Source organism: Heliangelus exortis, chromosome 1 (assembly GCF_036169615.1).
Source record: "Heliangelus exortis chromosome 1, bHelExo1.hap1, whole genome shotgun sequence".
NCBI lineage: Eukaryota > Metazoa > Chordata > Aves > Apodiformes > Trochilidae > Heliangelus > Heliangelus exortis.
This window is the reverse complement of record NC_092422.1, coordinates 170842842-170868178: the sequence shown is the minus strand read 5'-3', so window position 1 is coordinate 170868178 and position 25337 is coordinate 170842842. Positions and strand designations below refer to the sequence as shown.

General features: G+C 36.6%; 1 protein-coding gene across 6 annotated transcripts in view; it reads left to right on the top strand.

Annotated features, from left to right (window-relative positions):
• The window catches only part of DOCK4 (dedicator of cytokinesis 4), a 233927-nt gene that overhangs the window by 153267 nt on the left and 55323 nt on the right, over positions 1-25337 (top strand). For 3 of the 6 annotated variants that reach the window (XM_071733657.1, XM_071733654.1, XM_071733656.1), the window contains exons 18-27: positions 884-981; positions 1087-1170; positions 1270-1370; positions 2088-2169; positions 2965-3135; positions 4508-4700; positions 11086-11213; positions 13355-13507; positions 17368-17466; positions 23258-23352. In XM_071733657.1, the coding sequence (XP_071589758.1) occupies positions 884-981; positions 1087-1170; positions 1270-1370; positions 2088-2169; positions 2965-3135; positions 4508-4700; positions 11086-11213; positions 13355-13507; positions 17368-17466; positions 23258-23352 (1204 nt within the window). The remainder of the gene's footprint in view (positions 1-883; positions 982-1086; positions 1171-1269; positions 1371-2087; positions 2170-2964; positions 3136-4507; positions 4701-11085; positions 11214-13354; positions 13508-17367; positions 17467-23257; positions 23353-25337) is intronic. The other 3 variants (XM_071733658.1, XM_071733655.1, XM_071733659.1) reach the window with 1 other exon arrangement.

The following is a 25337-nucleotide window of genomic DNA, read 5'->3' as shown; positions in this document are numbered from 1 at the left end:
TAATTGGAAGGGCTCATCAGTTGAGAGGCACAAAATGAAAATATGATACAGGCAAAGCATTATTCAAAGGCTTATTTGAATAATTAAATGGAGTAAAAATTAGATCAAATCTACTGTTACAAAAGGAAGGATCCTAATGGAGATTTGGGGATTCAGCTGTAGCCAGGGGTCTGAGCAATATTAAAAATGAGAAAGACCTATTTGTGTTACCTGTACAATGAATCTGAAAAAGTTCTCAAATTCTAGGACATAGGTCATGTGTTTATAGCAGACATATGAGCTTGCTGATAATACAGTAAACAATGATCTTTAATGTAGTTACCATTTTGGTCAAGAAAGCTAAAGGAGAATGAATTAAAACTGGATGAAGTGACAAGATACTTGGGTATGTTTTAGCTCAGAAGAGTTTATTGTCCAGAAGAGATTGTGTTGCTTATTAATAAAGCTAGATCTCAAAGCTATTATGTTTGTTCTCAAGTAAGACATAGGAAAATGAGTATTTTAAATATATTCAAATTGGTAATTAGGAGACTATTTCTAGCTGTCAGAGGACATATTTGGAAGGCATCCTGCAGTGGGATGAGAGAGAAAAAAAAATTGTTTTTCTTAAGAAGGCTGACAAATATTGAACAAAATTACATGATACAATTGCCACAGGAGGATGATTTTAGTGACCCAGTATCACGTTCTTCTGTTTCTATTCATGGAGCAATTATGGGATGCAATGAAAATTTGTTGTTGGGCAGATCATATTATAGAAATCTTGAGATGTTTTCTTTTGCTTTAGTGATGCCAAGTTTTGCTGAGTGTACTTTAATAGTATGCTTTAAAATTTGAAATGCTGTTTTGCTTCCAACTTTACTCTTGAATTTTGTTTTTACAGGAGATATGCTTGACCTTCTGAAATGGAGAACCCACCCAGACAAAATTGCTGGTTGCCTCTCAAAATTAAAAGAAATTGATGGTTCAGAAATTGTGAAGGTATTATACTTTTTTATGCCTTTACATAATAGGAGGGAAATAATTTATTTACCTGTCACAAAATACCTGTTTAATAACAAACTGCCTCTTATTCTCTCTAATCAGTTTCTTCAAGATACACTAGACACTTTATTTGGGATTTTAGATGAAAATTCTCAAAGATATGGATCAAAAGTATTTGATTGTTTGGTAAGTTTTATTTTGTGATGTTGTTTAACATTATTTAAGAATTATGTTAAAAAAACCAAAAACGAAACAGCTCTTTTTTTTTTTCCCCCTCACATTTAGGTTCACATAATAAATTTGCTGCAGGACAGCAAGTTTCACCACTTCAAGCCAGTAATGGACACTTACATTGAAAGTCATTTTGCAGGAGCACTTGCATACAGGTGAAGTCTGTACTTTTTCTATCTGATTTGAATACTGACAGTTATTAATTAAGCAGAATCAGTCATTATGTTAAATTAAATCGTTAGAAAAAAAAATGCAACATTTTTATGAATTCCCAGATTTAGCCCATTAAAAAATAGTAAAATAACTTTAAGGTACCAGAAAAATTACTTGTTAACGCTCCTCCACTGGCTTAATTTTAAATCTTTTTCTTAAGTGCATTTCTTTATTTGAATTTCTTTGACAAACATAGGAGCCTTAATATAATCCAGCTGCCACTGTGTGTGCTGTCTGTGTAGAGCAGTGCACTACTAAGTATCTCTTACTCTGCTCTATTCTATGTATTTATTTTCTACCTAGACTTCCATTAAAATCAACACAGTTAATAAGACTGCAGACCAATGGAATAGCAGGGGCAGTCCACACTGGCAGGATTCTTCTGGCTTAACTGAGCTTCTGTATCCCTGTCAAAAACATTCTTCTGCATATGTAATGCCAGTGTTATTTCCTGCTCATCAGTGATCTACTGGGTGGCTTTCAGCAGACTGAAATGAAAACTAAGTGTAACATTTGACTGGTAGTGATTAGTAAAATCTAGTTGCATTTTTTTATTTTGTCAGTGTTTCTTGTATGACAGCTATTGCTTTGAAATTTAAATGCAAAGTTAACACTTCTCCCACTTCTGTGTTGTAATACTTTCTGATGTGTTATTCTAGAGATCTTATAAAAGTATTGAAGTGGCATATTGATCGAGTCACTGAAGTGGAGCTGCACGAGCACATACAGGAAGTACTAAAGGTAATAAAAATTGTCAAAGGCAATTATATATTTGAATGATGTGTTCATACAGTATTAACAGGATTAACTTAGGATATGAGCAGAGAATGTAGAAATGATGGAATGATTGTACTAATTCTAGGGAGCTGCAAGCTTTTTCAGTGCCGTTGGTTTATTCATTGTTCCCTTTTGTCAGTAAGTTGATCAATGGAGCTTACTAACATCAGACTCTGAGCTCTTATGTTCCTTACAGAATGAGGATATACATGAGTAGGAGTTAGATCTAAGAAATCAAATGTAGATTGCATTGGTGCTATTAACACCTGCTGCATAACCAAAAATAAATGGTAGGCATGCATGCTGACTAAATGGTACAATCCTGACTCTGAGGTACAGGACTGCAAAAGGTGGCTTTACTTTCTCTTTTCAACTTAATTTAATCTTTTATTTGACACGAAAACAACTTTAAACAAGTAGAGAAATTCCAACAGCAGCTCAAAAGCTTGAGCTTATTTTTTATATTTGCCTTGTGTGTTTACTCAATAGGTGCTTCCATAGCCAAAGATACGTATGGGATGGATGAGTTTTTGCATCTGTTAAAAAACCAAGTGTTCTCTGGCTTGTAGAGATTATGAAAGGCAAGGAGCATTGCCTGCCTTTGAAATGTTAGTGTTTCAATAGAAAGTTTTACCAAAATTAAGTAATGTGATCCTGCTTCAGAACCTGGTCATTATTTTAATGATATAGTCACAGTGGGTGTTCTGTATAAAGGTGAGCTCCTTTTCCATGACTTATCTCTGATTTTGACATTTGCAGGCACAGGAATACATCTTTAAATACATAGTTCAGTCTAGAAGGTTATTCTCTATTGCCACTGGTGGACAAAATGAGGAGGAATTTCGCTGCTGTATTCAAGAGCTTCTTATGTCAGTGCGCTTCTTCCTTTCCCAAGAGAGCAAAGGAACTAGTGCATTATCCCAACTACAAGTAAGTTGTCAAGTGTTCCTTGCTTATTACCAATTTACCTCTCCTATATAGAAAATGTATTCATGTCCTTACCTATATTCCCATGAAAGAAAATAAGTTTTTACTAAAGCAAAATGGCATTTTCCGTTCATCTTCATAACTTTTGTTCTTTAGTGTGAAATTTTTGTGCCGGCAGCTTCTAAATACTCTTGGCATGGATAATCCATAATCTAATATTTAATTTTGAGTTATAATTACTGTAATTGTAATAACTCTATTGGTGATAAAAGCTGTGCAGAAACCACCAGGATATGCATAAATACCTTGAGATGCAAAAGACTCCTGGGCACCTTCTTGGAACTGTAAATTTACTTTCAGCAGTATGACAAAATATTTGTTGGCTTCCTTTTGTAAGTAATTTCTCTGTTTGAGAGGTTTGTGCTAAAGTGCACAGACAGAACACACAAGATTCAGCTCTCTACATTGAGACCACCTTCTACAGCTCATAGATATGCTGTCCTCTTCCCCTGTTTCTAAAACTGAAAGTGTTTAAGAACTGTTGAGAATTATCCATTTCTCAAGCTCTATAGAAAATTGTTCCTCCAGGAAAATGACAAACTGAAAAGGTACAAAGGTAAAAGCAAAATTATATAAACAACTACATTCAGAATTCTTTAGTAGCTTTAACTTTTTATGTCATCTGTTGAAACACCAGCATGAAGAATGCTTGAGGTGTGAGTAGCTTTTCACAGTCAGCAGGATTTGGAGAGGAAGAAAGGAAACTCAGTTCTAGCTTCCTTTCTCTAGCATTGCACTCCTTTCTTTCCCAGTGTTTTGTTTCCCTATTCTTTATACTCACAAATAAATATCTAACTCTGTTTTAGAATTGTTGAAGTGAACCAAGACTGCCAGTGCTGTCTCACTCCAAAATAAAAATGTTCATTATTTGGAAAATGGCAGATATGCAGCCTGTTATATTACTTGTCTTAAAAAAAAAGCAAACCAAAGCAACTCCACTCAAGCCTATTTTTTTTCTGTTACCAGCTGGATTCTGTATTCTTATAAAAATTGCCTCTTATACACAGGTCATAACTAGTTTGTAAAGTATAAATATTTTTGTTCCAAGTTGAACTTTTTACTTTCACTTTGCCCTGGAGAAATGAATAATCATTAGATAATCCTTAAAGGAAAATAGTTACAAGTGTAAGCCTGCTAATGAATGTGAGGATATTTCTTCTGACAATATGACCATTTTTAAAGGTACTAACTACCCTTGTAATGTAAACCCAGGCATTTTTCTTCAGTTAATTAAATTTCCATACTTATTTAAGTTCTATAAATGTCAAAATTATACTGCAATATCTGACTGTGCGTTTTTGCCCTTTTCCTCTAGGCTGTGTTTCTCAGCTCATTCCCATCAGTGTACTCTGAACTTTTGAAGCTCTTTGATGTAAGAGAAGTGGCAAATTTGGTTCATGATGCTCTGGGCAGCTTGCCAACAGTCATGCATGGGGATGACTCCCTTCAAGCTGTTAAACTGCAGAGTATTGGGAAAACTGTAGAAAGTCACCTGTACACCAACCCAGGTAATGTTACCCTGGACAAATAAGGGACTCAAATTGTGTCCTTGGTACACAGGCCAACAAGTGCTGAAGAGAACTGTATTGCTCAGAGTAATGCTTCCTAGGGAGCAATTCTTGCACCACTGCTTTCTTTTTTTTATATAACTCATTTACAAAAATACAGTTGATAAATTTAGTGGTTTGGTTTTTAGAGACAAAGATTCTGAAAATACAGTTCTGTTTCAATCTACTGCTGGTAATATGTTAGTGAAGGAAGTTTGTGTTTTATTTTTTTAAGTCATTAAAAAAGAAAAAGCTTTTATTTTTTTTTTCCTTGGAGGGCACTTCAGCAAACATATTGTCATTTATCCATAAGTCTTATTTATGTAACACTTGCTAGTTCAGCACCTCTGGTTCTTCATTCCTTAAAGTAGCATGAAAGGTACACAAAGGAGGTGATAGTTGGTGCATAAAGTATGTAACAGCATGGTTACTTGCTATGCAGAAGAAAGTACTGCTCTGTGGTGATGAGCCTGAGGCATTCTTTTTTTCTATTCTAAGTGATACTCATAGAAGAGACCAAGTATTAAATTTGAGATTAAGTAATTTTGAAATAAAAGAATTAAAGAAGAGATTGAAAGAATTCTAACTAAGTGTTACTTCACTCACCAAAAGCCCTCCTGAGAGTAGCTTGCGTTTTGACTGATGGAGTTCAGTAGTAACAGTAGCTTTTAACATCTAAGGTATTCAAAATAACACATTACAGTGATGAAAGCTGTGCAGAAGCCACCAGGATATGCATAAATACCATGAGATGCAAAAGACTCCTGGGGACATTCTTGGAACTGTAAATTTACTTTCAGCTGTATGACAAATTATTTGTTTGCTTCCTTTTGTAAAAATGTTAGGATGTTATTCATATCCATATTCATTATTAAGAAGATTCTGTGATTATGTGACATCACGTGAGTTGATTGATCTGTAAAAGCAATGAAAATTACATGTTAAATATTATATGGAGTGCTTTTTATACACAAATAGAGTATCAATTTATTAGATCATGGGAAAACTGATGTGAAAGACTTCGGGCAGTAATATAAGCTCCCAGTGTCCATGATGGGGAGCTCAGGGAAACATTTCTACAGTAAAATTTCAGTCATCATGTATTTCAAGGGAATTGTGGAGATCAGCATCTTGGGCTCTTTGCCCTTAATGTTTTATCTTGATAAAATACAAAAATATAAGTAGACTTTCAGTCAGTATGTAGATAGAAGTAGTTTTCAAATTCCCTAGGGAAAATAAATACTGCAGTAGAGGTGCTAATGTGCTGGGTAAACCTTGCATCCTTACATGAAGTCAAGGCTTTCTGCTGGGAAAATAATTGATTTCTGTCTCCCAAATGAAGATGATGAATGCTGCAAGCTGTGGTACTGGCTAGTACATTGGAACTAGGAAAATTGGAACACAGGAAATAATTATTCAAATGTTTATAAATGAGGAGGGCACTTCTTGGATAGCATTTTCTGTTATCTGGAACTTGTTTGGAAACAAGTGAAAGTAATTTAGCACAGGAGTTTTATGCATTTTGTGCTGCAAGAGCCTGAACAACTTAACACATTAGGTCCCAATGCTTCAGAAATCAGCTGACATTAAAGCTACACATTTGCTAAAATCAGGAGATGTATTTGATGTATTGTTGCAAAACAGAGACATCAGATATGCAGGGATTTATTTAAAGTCTAAAGCACAGCTATTTAAGACAATTTCAGATATATTCAAAGCATCTGGTCTCTACCTCTCTCTAGAGAATGCATTTACTGATCATGGGAGCATAAGATGTCTTAAATGGCTCTGTATTGAGACTTTGGTATAGCTTGCTTATAACCTTTTTCTATTTTGGTGATTTTTAAACTCCAGCTCTTCCTCTAGGTGACAACTACAGAGATGTTAAAAGGTGTTAACAGCAGTTATCTGCTTAGCTCCTGTGAAAAGGTAGTGGGTGTTAAGACCTTAATTTACTCTGTTGTTCTCCATCTTTGTAGTACACTACACTGGGTGTCTAGATAGAAACAGATTTCCTGCTGATAAAACCTAGCAGTATTTTTTTCATTTTGGCCTTTCTTCTTGTCCCCTGATATGAGTGTAACTCTCTGGACACATCCCTGTTGATATTTGCTGAGTGGCCAAAATGATAAATCCCTGTACCCAGAAGATTTTCTTCCATTGTCATTTTTGATATATCTGTAGTATAGCACTCAGGGCTGTTGTCTGTTTTGTATTAAATATCATTGTAGTTAGCTTTGGAGATGAGTTAAGTCTGTTTTGCTGGAAAGTGTTAAGGTAAATAACAGAGAAACACATCTTTAACCATTTACTTCTTGACATAGTTAAATAAGAATTGGGAGAACACCAATAATATTTTTACTCTAAGGGCACTACTTTGAGCTTGCAAATTCAGTAGCTGTGAAAACGTGGGGTGTGCAAGTGGAATGTCTAGGTTTCTTTCTCTAAAGGGGATGAGTTTTCTTCAAATCCACACCAATCAAACAAGTCAGTTACCAGAAGAGAAGTTACATTAGTAAGTAAAATCTTAAAACCAGAAAATCCTATATTGGGAAGGCCTGTATTTTAGCCCAGTAATAATCTCTGGTGCAGCCCTTTACCACATGGAGAATGGTTTTACATGGCAAGAAACTTTGTGTATTCCCAAAATATGAGGATTTGAACCTCTGTGCAAAAGCACTTGGATAGGATGATCTGCTCAGATAATAGTTGAAATGAATATCATCTTTCTGAAATTAATCTTTAAAATACACTAGAATGAAGAAATATTTGTATACCTTTTCAGGTGCTTTACCACTAACTGAAAAACAATGGGCAATGTTGTGCTGTGGGTTAAATATTTACAGGTTAATGTGGCTTTCACAGGATAGTCATAAGGATTACCCAGAGCACTCTTTCAAGTTATGCCAAGCATGTACTTGAAAAGTTCTGTGTCATGATTTTTTCCCCTTTATTCTGTATAATACTTGTAAAGGGAAAGTATTAGCATTTTAAACAATCAGCTAATTTGGCTTCCTGCACAGAAAACAAATTAGGACAGTGATGGTATCTAAGTTCTGATTATTGCACCATTCATTGTGCTCATTAGTTTTTCCTTACAGAGAGGTTGACATAGCAGCTGACAGTTTTTATGAAAAAGAATAACCTGAGACAAATAGTGTACATTGCCTTCTCCAGACTTTCTCACATACTCCTTGGTTTGGCTCAGAGGTGAATATACCAGCTTATCTCTTCTGTAATATCATTACATCTCTCCAGCTAAACAAATCAAGACAGAAGGGTATTTAGATTACAAGTTTACAAGGAATGTATTGCAAGCTGTGTCAGATGTGGTGATTAATTCAATAACTGGCGCTGTCCCCTCCCACATTTAGTTGCAAGTCATTGTAAGATGCTTTTTGCTAATTTGCTTGGTCTTGGTAAAACAAAGTTTCTGATCATGTTATGGAGCTTTTGCAAAAAATGGGGTACTTGAAACCTTTGAATGGGGATGCTCAGTTTTGACTGAGATGCTTCAGGCTATTATCATATGTAAGTGTTATTTACAAACAAGTGTTACTGTATATAGATTCTCTCATCTTCAAAATGGAGTTCATAATGCTGTGCTTACATGTAAACAGTGCACAAGGTCGTGGGCACCTCAGAAAAGGTCCCCCAATTCCTGTGTGTGCTTATCAGGAAGCTCTCTAGTTGACCAAGAAGAAACACCTTAGCACAAGGCTGCTTATGTTTTCTCCTCACCTTCTGGCATGAGGTATTTGAGTTGTAGCTGCAAGAAGGGACCTACTGTCTGCAGAGGACCTATGGCCCAAAGGATAAGGCTTGCACTATATATGAAAGAGCTGCTGTAACTGCTCTGTAATATTTTGGAGTTGAGTAGAGGTTTCAACATTTGTCTGGGAATGGAAGACCAAGGGCAGTGCTCTGTCAGCCTGGATTCAGCTTCCTATCACCTGCCTGTCAGGAGTATCCCAACCACAGCTACAGGCTGGCTTGCACAGTGAATTCTTTACATCTTCTCTTGAACATGAGTTTCCAGATAGACAAGAATTCAATACGTGTAAGACCTACTGGCAATCAGGGACAAGAAGTCATCCCCTATAACCCTTAGGTTATAGGAAGAGGAATGAGGAGGTGTGAGTAGCTTTATAGGAATGAAGAGTCTTGCTTGCCAGCACAGGTCCTGTGAGGAGAGGCTGAGGGAGCTGGGGCTGTTCAGCCTGGAGAAGAGGAGGCTCAGGGGAGACCTCATCACTCTCTACAACTTCCTGAAAGGAGGGTGTAGCCAGGTGGGGGTTGGTCTCTTTTCCCAGGCAACTCTCAGCAAGACAAGAGGGCACGGTCTCAAGTTGTGCCGGGGGGAGGTTTAGGTTGGACATTAGAAATAATTTCTTTACTGAGAGGGTGATCAGGCATTGGAATGGGCTGCCCCGGGAAGTGGTGGATTCTCCATCCCTGGAGATATTTAAAAAGAGACTGGATGTGGCACTCAGTGCCATGGTCTGGTAACTGGCAGCGGTAGTGGATCAGGGGTTGGACTTGATGATCTCTGAGGTCCCTTCCAACCCAGCCAATTCTATGATTCTATGATTTTTTGCTTCATCTGAAGGCATTAGCTGTTTTTTTCATCTACTGGTAACCAATAAGCCAGTGGAGATCAGAAGCTGGCAGTTTCCTAACAGGTCTGCACCTCAGTCGCTTTCCTGCCTACTTTCCTTTTGACCCTAAAGATCTCACCTGACCTGGATGGGTCAGTGGCAGCTGTGCATAACTGACCACCAGAACTTTGGTGAGCTTCTGTTTTCTAGGTAGAGAAAAAGAAACGGCCTTGTTGGTTTGGCTGAGGTGCTTCTGCCCAGTTACAGATGCAAACTCTTAGGCAGTCCCAATGGAAACCTTCTGAGTCACTTGCAGAGAAGTAAGCAGTGACTGGATAGAGGCTATTTGCTTCCCAATTTGGGGTTTCAGTACCACTGATTTTAGATTAATTGATGGCCTTTTGCCTAATTCTTTGTTTACATTTTTCATCAACAGAAAGATATAGAAGAACACCTGAATAAATGATAAGCATGAATCATCCATTTAAAAAGAGCAGGCAGTCTTTTTTTTGAAACCAAGAGTATACTAAATAGTGTGTTCAAATCAACTTGTCCATATAATTTGTCCTGTGTTACACAGACAAGAAAACAAGGGAATAATAGAGAAAACCAAAATTAGTGCTGTATATGAGTGACTGAAAGAAGTATTCAACAAATAAAATCTCAGAATAAATCTTTTTTCTCCCTCCAGGAAAAAATAAAGGAAATATTGGAGGGATAAAAAAGTGTTTATAGAAAGACTAATCCACAAACAGTACTTGGTTTGCAAAACTATATTAAAGGAATAATTTTCCAGCTGGGTAAACTCAAGTTTTAGGAAATAATTCCATTAATTAACAAAGGAATTGAGCAGGTGAATATATTTATATAATGAAGTATTTAACAGTCATTAAAATTTTAATAGAGGAAATGATTCAAGTACATTTCTATGAGAACATAATTTCTCAATTATGGAAAAGTTCTAAAACAACAACAAAATGAAAACAGGTAACACCTATTCCAGTTATCAAGTTGTAAATAAGTGTTTAATGCATTATACTACTCATAAATTTTAGGGCTCTTCCTATTTAATATTGTCTTATAATTATAAGAAAGAAAAGCAAGAAAGAGTAGCAGGTTAATGAAGTGCTTGTATAATTTTGAGAGAATTCAGGTCTGAAAGTAGCACCAAAGAACTGTTTAGAAAATGAAACAGAGGAAAGGCAAATCATTTTCTGTAGACAACAGTAGTCCAAGTTGCTCATACTCACACATGCTCCTGCTTGTACATGCTCATAGGAGTGAGGAGTCTGGAAAAAAGAAAATCCTGAAAGAAATCTCAAAGTGCTGCTTGTTTGTAAAGTAGAATCAGTTTAAGACAAATTCTGTTGTGATAATGACTTGTAAAGGGAATAATAGAGCATAATTTTAGGTTATTATGAATATAAGTACTATTTGGCTAAGTTTTTTAGCTTGACAATTCAATAAATACTTGGAATTTTTGGTTGCATATAGTGTGTTCGATACAGTGGCTTTTTTCTCCATCCATGATATAACAGGATAACTTTCAGCATATTGCTTATTCTTCAGATATTTAATTTAGGTTATGGTAATTATGAAGTAAAAACTGCTTATCAAATATATTGGTTATAGCAAGTAAAAGCTTCTGCTCATCAGAAATACTGTTTTAGACTGAAGACACATTTTATATCTGCATTAAAGTTAGATGACTGTCTGAGAAGCTCCTAGTCATAAATTTTTTTTTCCAGATTCTCGATACATTCTTCTTCCAGTAGTTTTACATCATCTCCACATGCACTTACAAGAGCAGAAGGACCTTATAATGTGTGCACGTATCCTTAGCAACATATTTTGCCTCATCAAGAAGAACAGCTCAGTAAGTAAACACTGTGTGACATCCACAAGGTGTTGAACTTCTTTATATGTGACATTTAATGACACAAATTGGATTTTGACCAAGACCAGTTTAAAGAGTTCTCTGGGTAATGATTCTGCAAAAACATTTCTCATGAGCATTTTCTTCCCTTGCAAGAATATTTTAATTGTATCACATAGTGGTGTTCTGAGCCTTGATGCTTTTTGAATATTGTGTTGGACATAAAGAAGTGTCCATTTTCTTTCAGAGGCATTTTCTGTTGTGGGCTGTTTAGTCATAGGGAACTCAAGGGTGGTGTAAGTGAATAGATTGATATGAGTATTGCAAGGTGAGGTGTAGATGGTTTTTAGTTGTGGCCAATTTCTGATGTTTATGTTTATAAATTCATCTGTGAAAGCTGCATATGAGAGCTTGCTTAGGTAGGTATATTGCAAATAAGATGATGGTATGTTCTGACAGACAAAGGGATATAAGGCAATTAAAGTCAAACATTGCCTGCAGTTAGGGCAGTACATACATATGAAGGACAGCATATATTACACTGTATTGCATAAGAACTCTCTTACCTGTTTCATCATTTCATACCACTGTCAGCAATTGAAGTTGCTCCAGCAGTTGTTTGATGTGGATACAGCTTACAACTCCCATCAATGTAACACTTTTATTGCAGCTGCTGCTGGATTGGTAAAATGCCTCATCACAAGATAGCTGTAGTTTTGGACTAGGAGACAGACATTCGTGTCTGGTCATAGTTTCAGGAGATCTTTGATTTGGAGTCATCAAGCCAGAGATGTACACAGTAACAAGTGAATGTCTACATAAAACTTTCCAGTGTTTGGGGTGTGGAGCTACTATTTTTAGTAGTCTTTGAGTCATTGAGAATATTAACTTGGTGACTTTGACATAGTTTTTGTGGATCCGTTCAGAACTTCATTTCTCCCATGGTAATCAAAATAATGTAGAGGTTTAGGGAACAAGTGAATTTGCACACAGGTAACTTGGAAGATGGAGGTTGTTGGGCATTCTAATCATGGTTTGTGCATGAGACATCACAGTTGATTCAGTACCTAAATGCACATTATATTGCCTCTCTTCATAAGTAGCAAAGTTAACGGTTGTTTGATATTAGACAAGGTGATAGAGAAATTGGTTCATCTTGTGCCAAACAGGAATTTTGAGTGTTGTTTCAAATCACATGCATTTTCAAATCACATTGGGTGTGTAGGAAGCAAAAAAAAAAACAAAAACCCACAAATAACACCAAAACGAATCCCACAACAACAAAAAAAACCAACCAAAAAAAAACCCAAGAAAAAAACCCAACCACACTCCTACATCTTGATGTCAGCAAAGTTGAATGATCTGTTTGTCAGCTGACTTCTAGTTTGGTTGCATGCGTTTGATTACAAAGTGTTTGTTTTTGTGAAGAAATGTCATTTGAAATTGTGGATAAAATCACTCAGATTAAGATGATCCTGTCTGCTGCAGAGGAGACAGAAAATGTTGGAGCAGAGAAAATGTATTTCCATCTGAATTAAAAAAGAAAAGTAACTACAACTTGACTTCATCAAGTGTTTTCATGCATGTAATTAAGATATTCATGGTCTCTTTGAACACTTTGTTTCCTTTGTATTGATGCTGCACAGAAGCAGTTGTAGGCTTACATAAATGACTAGTTTGTTTGTGCTACTCAGTCGATGGGAAGCAATGTAGCTGATCCTTACTGCTGAAGCAGGTCTTGAAGGTTGAGCACCATCTGCTTGTTTCTGGTGATCGTTTCAAAGTGTGAAAACAGAATTCTTTTTGGAATTTAGACCTCTCTTGGCAATTTCCCCGGAAAATATATGGGTGTTACCTATAAAAATCTTGCCCATCTTACTGCTTTCTTCTAAGCATAAGATGAAAATAGAGCTATACTAATTTGAGGAAAGTTTCCATATTCAAAGTCACCCCTTAAATGTCCTCAGTAAACCACAGTCGAAAACTGTTAGGAAAAAAAAAATCAAAATTTAAAAATAATATCTTAGAGAATAGTCCTTGTTTCTCAAGTGGAACTTGTACAATAAAACTATCATTTGTTTCTAAAATAACATACAAGTTAATATGCCTGTGACCATCTTTTTTTTTTTCAAAATCTTAAGTGTTTAATTCATTTTAAGGAAAAATCTGTCCTGGAAGAAATTGATGTGATTGTAAACAGCCTGCTAGATATTCTGTTAAGGACCATCCTGGAGATCACCAGCCGACCACAACCATCAGGCTCTGCTATGCGCCTCCAGTTTCAAGATGTGACTGTAAGTTTTTCATTATGAAATAGCTCACAGTTGTCAATGGAATGCTAGATCTGTAACAATATTGCCTTTATTCTGTCAGTCACGGTGTGAAAATTTTGTGTATAAAACAAAGAATGAGGAGAACAAAGGAAACTTCTCTTTCAATTTATTCTTTTTCACTGGAAATAGTAAATTTTTGTCATTAAACTAACTTATAAATTGTGACTGCAAAAACAAACAAACAATCCAAGAGATAAAATTTCTTTTAAAAGTGTTTCAGGTCAAAACATATTTCAGTGTGTTTCTTTTTTTGACAAAAATGCCTGTTGAATCTGTGATGCTAGCTTGTAAAAATTCAAATTAACTAATTGAAAAGCATTTTCTTGTTTTCTGGGCTAAGTAATTGGAGTTTCATTTCTGTCTCATGAAGCAGAGAAAAGAGGGTGTACTTAGAAGATTAACAAATGCTATTTTGATCAACCTGTATAACAACTCATGTAAATTAGAAGGCAGAAATGCAGGCATTTACAGGAAAAGTCTCTGATGAGCTTTGATGACACTAAATGTTACTTTGCTTTGTTTTCAGCTAGGTTCACAGTTTGCTTCTGAAGGGCAAATCAGTTCTAATATAGCAAGGGATGTGACTCCAATATGAGATGAGGGGCCAAGATTTTGTGCAGAGGACAAACTATGCTGTGTGATTTGCCATCTCATTACACGCTCAATTAATTAATTGTCCAATTTTTACACTGCAGCAGTTTTCATTAATGAATAGATGGTTGCTTCTCAGACCAGAATTTCCTCTGAGATCAAACATTTCAAAAAGCATTTAATGGCTGTGGAAGAGATGTGTTGTTTGGGTTGTTTGTTTGTTTGTTTTACTTAATCCCACAGAGACCGAATATTATATGAAGTGCTTTACTGAGTTGACCAAGCTCTGTAACAAGATAACACCATGTTTAAATCACTGTCATTCAGCAGGACTACACATCTAAGTATTTATGGGTTTTTTTCTTTAAATTACAAAATTACAAATATGTGTCATATCCGGCCATTACAAGAAAATATCAGCTGAAGTAGTGGGTTGTAGTATTAGACTGTTAGTGTATCAAAGTTCTGATCTTATTGGTTTCTTCTGATACCCACTTGCTTGCAGATTAAGTGTTCATAAAACACCGTGACAGCCTAATTCTTTCATGCCTTCAAAAAATTAGACTCTTAAAAGTGCTTTCAAGTTGCAACATTTTCTTTTTATGCATCAGGAAAGCCATGTCATTGTCACCACAAGTGCTTCAAATACTTAATGTGGAAGTGACTCACAGCAAAGCATAAGGCAATTATATACATTTATGTAGAAACATCATGAAGTATGGGCTTATGGCAACATACAGAGCCAGATTCTTCAAACTATTTGTAGAACAAGTATGATAAAGTACTCAATGTGAGTATAGCAGTAGGGTCTGTTCCAGGATGTTACCATTATTTCAAGCTGCACATATCATAAAATATTCTTCTGAGATGTATCATTGCAGCACACTGGATAAAGTTCTATCATACTTTTGCATCAGTTACAGTTTTACTTCTGGAACTAGTCCCAAACTCACCTCAGTGGGATCATCTGAGCCCACATGTCACTGCTTTTCTGCACAAAGAAGCTGCATGAAATCAGACAGTGTCAGGCTGTGCACTGTTATGGCTGCATCTTTCTTTAATCTCAGATAGTTGTGGTACCTCTGTACCATTTCAGTTTGCAATGAGGAATCCTAGATGATAAGCTGCAAGATGATTGTGATGCTTTAACCTGAGCATGTCTTCAGGGTTCAGTGTCACAGATGTTGCCCTAAAAAATTCTGAGTTTAATAAAGTGGTGAAAGTGAAACTTCTGCTTTAGGATGCTTTTGGATGGTCAGATTTCCTTAAGAAAAATGCTTTTGAGTATAAAGAGTTAGCAGAAGGCAATCAAATTAAAATGAACCTGTACTGATTTCAGGTCTTGGAAGTACTTAGTCCCTCAGAATTTAAATAAATTGCAGAACCCAAATGAATTGTGAGCTCCATGTATTTTAACAGTTGTTCCCCTTAGATAAGACACAAAAAATTACTTCAGGATTCAAAGTGAATCAGCTATGCTGCTTGGCTTGACTGTGACACTAGAATTGGATCTTAAATGTTTTTCATCAGGGTTAATAGGTGTGTTGAGTTTGCCTTTGTGCATGATTCACATGCCCTTACTAGATAGTCTGTGGCTAGCACTAGCAGAATCTGACAACATATATTTTTATGTTCTGTTCAACACATGCAGCTGAATGTTCACTGTTATTTTAAAAAACAGCTGCCTGTATAGTTACCTGCATTTGAATCAAAGCTCAAATATAGAAGTCAGTTAACAATTAGCTAAAGCTGGTACCCTTTTATAGCTAATCTGTCTGTCAACTATAATAGTACAGCTTTCTATAATAGACTGTGATTTTTAATACATTGCTATAACTTGAAGTAAGTGTGGGAACATAGAAGGAAGGTGATTAGGAAGGACTGCTTAAAATGCTTAAGCAAGAAGGTAGTCTAAAGCTTTGAATTTTGTCTCTCAAACTAGCAATAGGTAAGCTTAAACCCTTATTTATTTACTATGCTTGATATGGCTAAATAGCCTCAGATTTTATAACTGAAATAAAGTCTAAAAAAATTCTGCCTATTTAGATGAACTTACGTTATATTAAAGGGGATGGTAAAATCATATTGAGGCCAGATGTAATGAAACTGAATATATTAAAAAATAATGATAGAAAAGTCTTTCTGTTTTCTGAAGAGAACCTAATAGGTTTGGAAATAAATTTTCAAATACAAGATACCAGCTGGAACCTTGATGGTTGCATTCAGAGAATGAAGATTTAGAGACTTTGTAGCCCTATGATATTGTTTTGAGAATGCTATGTTGTTCACTGTAAAAAATAATTGTCTCTACAAGGAGGTAATTAATATGTGTTCATTATTTCAGTGTAGAATCTTACTATGGGCAGGAAAATTATTTTATCACCATGTTGCCAGTGAAAGCAGTCACCTCACACACCACCTCATGCCTTCTAATGTAAAATACAAAACATCCATTCCTGTGAAGACACACTCCTCCTTTCATCTTATTTTCTGTTTTCAATGAGAGGCAGGGAAAAATCTTCCCCAAATGTGTCTTCAAAAACTAATGAAAGATACCATTTTAAGTACTGTTATCATACCTATCTGTTCTGTATCATACCTGACTGGGCTTCCAGTAGATTTCCCATCATTTAACAAACCTGTTATTTAACTCCATCTGTCCCCTGGACTATCCCTTTTCTGGGGTCTGTGACATGATGGAGGATGAATCCAGGAGTTGACACTGCAGAAAGAAGTGATCTTACCCTGCTGATGACTAAAACGTTATTTTAAATTTGTTCAGTCCTAGGAAGGAGTTTTCTTTTTGACAAATCTTGTTCTTGTTACAAAAAAATGTTTTGAAATGTTCCCAGCTTATGCTGTTAATTTCTTCCCTAAAGGAAAACAATAGGGTTTTGCCCAGAATTGTTGCAAAATATTTTTGTTTATATTTGTTTCAAAACTTCAGTTGACTAAGTGGTTGTAATTTTTGCAATCTAAATATGCTGTTTAATCTGTTCAAAAATAGATACAAGTAAATTGCATTTGGGGAAAAAGAATTTTTGTAGTGGGAAGGAAGTTCATAGCTAAATTAATGTATTTCGACAAAACATACAGTCTAAGCCTAACTGTAGATTAATTTTCCATGTGATGGTTAAATATTTTTTAAGTGTTTATAATTTAAGAGTTTAATCTCAAGTACAGAAGACATTATAATCTGTAGTATTTCTAATCTTGCCTTATTTGAACAGGGGGAATTTGTCTCCTGCTTGTTGTCACTTTTGCGACAAATGACTGATAGACATTATCAGCAGCTTCTTGATAGTTTCAGCACAAAGGAAGATCTGAGGGTAAGTGACAGAATTATCTTTCCACTTGTTTGGGTTTCGTTTTATTTCTCTTTTTTATTCAGCTCCCTTTAAAATATTTCTCCACTGTCTGGAGAACCTGTCAGACTTGTAATGTTTGTCTGCCCAGTTCGATCACGGAGGAGGATAGGTGCTTGGGTTCTTTCAGGACAGCTTCTAACAATTCCATTTACAGACTTCTGGGGTGATGGAAATATGGCATTTTGAATTCCTATTTGGAGAAAGAGGGTAGATTTTTTTTTTTTTAAGTTTTCCTATGCATAAAGGCACAACCTACAAGTTTGACTTTGCTAGACCCTGAAAAAATTTATGTAGTACGAAATTTGATCCACAAAAGAAATCTTGAGTAATCACTTATGCTTATTCAGCTGGTCATCCTAGATAAGAAAGTGATCATGTCCTACTGTGATAGTGTATTTTTGGATGTTACTCGTTTGATAAATGTAAGGAAAAGACAAGTCCAGTTATGGTGCAGTTCCAGATTTCCTCAGTTTTCTGATAGCTGTTTAGAGCTGTTCTGACGAGAGCATACCATTTGTAAGTGCCTTTTCTTTCTAGTGAGATGGTCATATTGAGCTTGAAAGACAGAAAACTATGCTGAGAAGTTACCAATACCTTGAATCAAGAGTTCAACCTAGGAGTTAGAAAGGCAATTTTTAGTATATGTTATGCAACACAGGCATTTGCTGAAAATATTTATCCTTTTTGGGTTTTTGAGTTCTGAGCAGGTCAAAAATCCTTGCTTTAGATTGTTTTATCTCCCAGCAGTTTCAAGCTTGATTTGTTTGATGTATGTATGAAATAGAGTTTATTCATACTTTCTTGCTTCTAGAACATGAAAAACCTCTAGAATTAATGCTTGAATGGTGCTTGATTTGACACATTTATATTCTCCCCACACACATACCCTACTATTGTACAAAGACATGTGGAAAGCAGCTGTAGCCGGTGCCATCAGCTAGCAAAATAGTGGTCTTAGGAACTCAAGTCCAGAGTATATTATTTCCATTCAGACCTCATCAAATCAGCATCTGCTCCACCAGTGATTCAGTGGCAGTAGGTTGATCATAATTAATGCAACATTCTTCTCTTCTGAATCTTAAATAATATATTGGGGTTTTTTTTCCCCCCTCCCTTGGAAATACCAAATATCACTGAAATACATAGAACTGAGAGCAAGAGGGGAAGATGGGAATCAGAGTCTGAGGCTGTCACACTGCTGTTAATCATGCAGTGACTGTGTATAACAGACTTCCTAAACCATCTTGCCATGTACCTTAGTATTTTTATGCTTTGCCAAGTGTAGAGCTTCCTTGGTATTTTATATTGGTTTAAGATATGTTTCTTGGGAAGTGACATCAGTGTGAGTAAATGAAGATTCAGAAGGTGGAAATAACTGTGATAATACTTTTTTTGTGTATGTGAGGTGTTTTGAGAGGTTAAACTAGTAGCTATAGTTAATGTTAGTTAGTTAATGTTATAGTTAGTTAATGTTATAGTTAGTTATAACTATCTTATAGTATGTACTTTAAGCTTCAGTGTTGGTGACTGTCAGTCACCAACTGACAGACAGTTTTTTAGTCCTCTTTTTGCCCCTGGTCAGTGATGTCAAAGTGGATTGGGTCTTCCCTAAGCCACATTACATGTTACAAATTGGATACAGGGTTTCCAAGTGGCTTGGAATCATAGAATTTTCAGGGTTGGAAGGGACCTTTAAGATCATGTAGTTCCAACCCCCCCTGCCATGGGCAGGGACACCTCCCACTGGATCAGATTGCTCAGAGCCCTGTCCAGCCTGGCCTTAAAAACTTCCAGGGATGGAGCTTCCACCACCTCTCTGGGCAACCTGTAGCAAGACGAACCTCTTTTAGGGCATGGCTCTCGAAGGTCCAACCAGGTGTTCCAGGAGAAACTCACAAATAGTGCTCTGAGTCTACTGCTCTCAGGGCTGACCAGCCTGAATCGGTGCTACTACTCCAAAAGGGGCCTCCCCCCTGGCTCCCTCAGGTGTGAGCTTTATTGGCCCCCTAATCCTGCTCATGCACAGTAGGGGCCCGCCCTAATCAGGCACAGGTGGGCTTAACACAAGCTCATGCCCACTACCTGGCAATTAGTGCCACCTGGTTGCCTCATTTCACTACACAACCTGTGCCAGTGTCTCACCACACTCATGGTGAAGAACTTCTTCCTAACTTCCAATCTGTGTCTACCCCACTCTAGTTTGAATCCATTCCCCCCAGTCCTATCACTACCTGGCATCCTAAGAAGTCCCTCACCAGCTTTCTTGTAGCCCCCTTCAGTTGCTGGAAGGCTGCAATAAGGTCTCCTTGGAGCCTTCTCCTCTCCAGACTGCATAACCCCAACTCTCTCAGTCTGTCTGCATAGGAGAGATGCTCCAGCCCTCTGAGCATCCTCATGGCCCTTCTCTGGGCACATCCATGTCCTTCCTGTAACAGGGGCTCCAGAACTGGACTCAGTACTCCAGGCGGGGTCTGACGAGAGCAGAGGGGAAGCTTAACCTGCATGTAATCCAGGTCTTTGAATTGCTGTCTTTTGTGGGTTCTTTTGCTTTGCCTATCTCCATTTATAATCTTATCTGCTTATAATAGAACTATATGGAACTGCTAGGCAGTGATCTCACAAGGTATTTTTTCTTTCTTCTGAACTAATTCTTAAGTTTACTATGTTAAGTGCCTTCATGAATGCAGGTGATGGTAGTAAAGAATACCTCCACCAAACCACTTCTCCAAACAAAAATTCACTCATGCAAGAACTTGTAAAAAGGGAAAAAAGATTGCCTTTCATTCTATCAAAATATACTTGCAGTTCTTTTTTTTTCCTTCTTTTTTTTTTCTCTCCTTTTTTTTAAATTACATTTCCAGCTTGTTTATCACAGTATAGTGAAAGAGAGACTTCTGATGAATGACATCTACACATTTTTATATCACATGCAACTGAGTGATGCTTTATACAAGTGGTTGTTTATGGAAATATTTCCTCTATTTTGTAAATTTATTTAGTTGAAGTAGATGACACGGGGACTATTTTAATTTTAGTTTGTTCTTTAAGAGAGTCAGCTTTTTTCCACAAAAAGCAGAAAATTGAAAAAGCATTTTATATTTTTATATTTAAAAACATGCAAATAAAGTAAGAAAGAAATGACAAGGGATTCATGGCTGCGTAGTAGCACCAGGGACAACACTTCACTCACTTTTTTTAAACATTGACTTTGATGAGGCAGTAGTTTTAAATGTTTCCTTTTATCTTTTAATACGATTTTAAAGATATGCTCCTTTTGCTTAGCACAAAATGCCATCTTCTTGTAGTAAATATAACAATTTATAGAACAGAGGCGCCCTTGTAGGTGGATATTTGCTGCTCTGAAAAAGCTCAGATCTAGTTTCTGACAAAAGGTAGCAGTGGAAGTTATAAATAGGAGAATTGGGAAAGTGAATGACTAAACCTGTATATGTTAGCACAGTGAAGCTCTGAGCACAGCAAGGTGAGTTTGGTTGATATGTGTGAGTTTTTTTAATTTGTAAGTTAAAAGCAGACAAAGCAAACACATAAGCACCTGCCAGAAGGCCTGGATTTTATCCATGGGCATGAGTGCTGGGGCAAGAGGTATAGGTCTAAAACATACTTAAGTGGCTTCTGTTGTAGTGAAGGAAAGAAGATCTGGGAAAGGAAATGTCTACAAAATGGATGAGATCACTCTCTGTCAAACCATTCTCTTTCTTATGGACACCTTGGCACCCTGCAAAAAAGCTCTAGCATGCTCTACAAAGACTTGGTAACAAGTAGCATGATAAAACTGCAGTGCAAACAAAAGCTAAGGGTGATCAAGCAATTAGCTTCAAAGCTGACTGTTGACCCAAACTAAAATGTTAATATAGCTGCTCCAAGAGAGATGCAGTAAAGAGAGTCTGACCTGCTTTATAGAGGATTTTACATGCATATAGGGAAATGTGAAAGAAATTCCAAAGAAGATTTTGATTAAATTAATAGATAGGTTTCAGTCTTTCAGAAGGCCATGCTTCTCCCATAACGACATTCATTTCATCAAGCAAATATTGCTGCTAGAGCAACTGTACTGTAATATTGTGATATTATTTAAGTGGTGTAAAATAGCACTAGACCTTATGTAGTCTAGCAAGGAGTATTAAGAAATGTTTAGACTGTGTAAAAGGACAAATTATTCCCTTGCTATCTCTTAAGATAGAAGGAATATGAGACATTAATGATATCTGTACTCAACCAGACAAATATTATTCAGCTTACACTGCCAGAAAAGTGTTAAAATCTTTTACTTAGTCTCTGTAGTCCAGCAGCCAGTTAGTTAGCTCCCTAACAGCAGCGTTGTGTATTGTGTCTGGACAAGAGATAGGATAAAAATGGGATATGGGAGAATTTGGGGCATTGTTGTGAGGTGACATAGAGCAGTGTTTGAGTCATTGTTGTATTGTTGGCACAGAGCTACAGAGATTACAGCACAGGGAAGGGAGGTAACCCCTAAAGGAAAAAAGGAGCAAGCAGAAGCATTGAACTTTAACTAGAGGGGCAAAGCAGTTTGGAGTAAATGTGTTGCTTGTAGAGCTACTTGTTTATCTGTAACTCCACTCAAACACTATGTTGTCTGCAATGAGTGTTGTTTATACTCTTTCATATAGATAATTTTTTGTCTTCTGCTTGGAAAACAGGTTGTCTCTTTTATGTAATTTTCTCTGGTGAGTGGGTGCAGGGATCTCAGCTGCCTGCATTCATCCTCCTTTACAGTGATTCTCTAATGAAAGACATCTGTTGTGCAATGCCTGTCATCTACACCTTGGTAAAAGTACTTGAGAATATATTTTGGTGTTCAGTTTGGTGTTTTGGGCTGTCTATGAGTGGTGTGGGCAGAATCAATACAAAACTTTTCAAGGTCAGGTACCACACTGATTCTGTTAGGCATGTTATATCATTTGCCTTGTGCTCCTCACGATGTCAACAGCTCCATTTTGCTTACTGAAAAAAATTCTAGGCAGTACTATGCACAGTCAAGATGGGCCATTAGAAATACCATCTTTATTTGTGAAAAGAAAATCTGAAAAAAGCATGTGCTGAAAGGAATAGTTTTATTCAGTTTTTTATTAGTGAGTTAAATTGCATAGGAGATGATAATGCTAGAAGCTCTTCAGCAGTGCTTTCTGCATTCAAAGTAGCTCACGTGTTCACTATTCTTACGGATTCAGCAAATGAGGCAGAATAGTTTAGTGACCTGCAAACAGGCAGCCAGCTGTGGTAACAGCTCAAGGGCCTGGGCATCACTATTGAATTCACTGGTCTTTTCAAATACAATGTTAAAATTGTCCTTAAACTCTCTCTTTCCCATCAAACAATGCCACTTTTTAGAATAGATCTTGAAAGTGGTGAAAACCTGGCATGATTAAGGGAATATTCAGAACTCTGTAGTGTTTATAAAGTGCTTTTCTGATTTGCAAATTGTTCTCAGGATCACATTTGTGGAAGTGTATGGGTGGAAACCAAATAAATCTTTGACATTTCTCTTATGCATTGTTGTCAATGGCAATTCAATAAATTATTCTCCTTTTAAGAAAAGGGTTAAATCACTACTTGTAGCTTTCTTGGGGAATAAAAAAAAAAAGAAAAGATATTCAGAGGTGTATCTGTGTTGAAAATAAATTCATTTCTGTTTCTATAATGATTTTGTGTCTCAGATTGAAATATTTTTAAGGCAGCAAAGACATATGACTGCTTCTTTTTTCTTCCAAAGGATTTCCTGCTGCAGATTTTCACTGTATTTCGGATACTAATACGACCAGAGATGTTTCCAAAAGACTGGACAGTGATGCGTTTGGTTGCAAACAAGTAAGGCATTTTCAATGTTAATTAACAATATGGGTAGCATGTGAGTTATGTGTTATTAGTGAGTTAAATATAGTATAAATAAATGAAGTTATCTGATATATGTAATAAAAATCAAAATATTGTTTATAATGCTGGTTGCAGTTTTTTGTTTTTAGTTTAAAATCTCTGGACTTACATGACAAATTCACAATAAAATCTGTACCTCTTCCTCATCTGAATTTCAGTAAGAACATATAACTGAAAACTCAGAAACACTTTTACAGAATGAGGATGCTAAGCATCAATTGCTTTGCTGAAGTCTCAAAAGGACTTCAGTCAAAATGCGAAGTTGATAAAGATCTGTTTGCTTTCAAGAAGAAATTATCTGATGTAATATCCTTAGTGACATTTTTGCATGTTTGCTAATTTAGTGCTTGTCAGAAAAATTCCAAATTAAAAATCGCAAATCACAAAGTGAGGTACAGCACAGGCAACAGTAACATAGGACTCTAAGTATTGCTTAGTGATACTCTGAGATGTAGCCTGCCTTTGAGCTATTATTTCTCTTATTTTTAGAAAAACAGGTTCCTAGCCTTTCTGAGCAGTCATTACAACAGGTCTGAAACTGATGAATTTTATTTTACGTATGTCACCAGTTATCCTTTTTTGTAGGGGTAGCTTTTAGATGAGATATGCCAGCTGCACAGTCAACACAATTATACAATTGTGACACCAGTGTCAGCAGAGGAGGGGGGTTGTGTTGGGCAGATCTATGAATCCTGAATTTAGAATTGACCTAAACTTCTCTGGGACATACTACATACTGTGATGCCTGATGGAAATTGGTTTTTAGTCTGTTATGCCTGCTGGCTCCAAGGAAAATTTAAATTAATTGTGCTGTAGAGACTACTAGTAACAATATTATTGTTACAGTTAAATTTGGCAAAACTTGTGTTGATAGAATTGGAGAATGATTTGGGTTGGATGGGGCCTTAAAGATCATGTAGTTCCAGCTCCCCTGTCATGGGCAGGGACACCGCCCACTACATCAGGTGCTCAAAGCCCCACCCAACCTGGCCTTGAACATTTGCAGGCAGGGGGCATCCACAGCCTCCCTGAGTGACCTCCGTCAGTGTCTCACCACCCTCACAGTCAAGAATTTCTTCCTCATATCTAACTTAAATTTATGGTCTTCCAGTTTAAAGCCATTACCTCTTCTCCTGTTGCTACATGCCCCTGTGAAAAGTCCCTCCCCAGCTTTCCTGTAGGCTCCCTTCAGGTGCTGGAAGGCTGCTATAAGGTCTCTCTGGAGCCTTCTCTTCTCCAGGCTGAACAGTCCCAACTCTCTCAGCCTCTCTTCATGGGAGAGATGCTCCAGCCTTCTGCTCACCTTTGTAGCCCTCCTGTGGACTCACCGCAAGAGCTCCGTGTCCTTTTTGTGTTGGGGCCCCCAGAACTGGACACAGTACTACTTCAGCTTTCCTGAGGTGTTCATGAGATATATTTATTTATATGCATGTGTGTATACAAGCATCATAGTATTTATTTAGTTCAAACTTTGCCATGACTTGAAAAAATAACATTTTTTGCTCATTTTTGTTACCTCACCTAGTGTTGCTAATCTTGCCAAGTTTGAATTTCAGCAAAAAAATTGTCAGTAATCAAAGAATAGCTGTAATAATTTGTTTCTCTGTGTGCTATTGAAAAAGAAGTTATGCCTGATACAAGTCTGCATCTGGTAATCATGCTTCAGAAATAAATTGAGAAACACAGGAAAGAAGGAAAAAAACTTTTAGACTAAAAATATAATCTAAGAAATTCTTGTATATTCCAGAAACAGCTGGCTTCACAGATGGCTTTGCAACAGCTGACATGTGCAAAACTAAGATTTAGGAACGACCTTGGCATGTATTTCTCAGGCTGGTGATGTTCAGATATGCCAAAGATGATGATACTAAGTTCTGCAAAAGGAATATTTACTTGCACCCATATTTTAGTTAGCATCA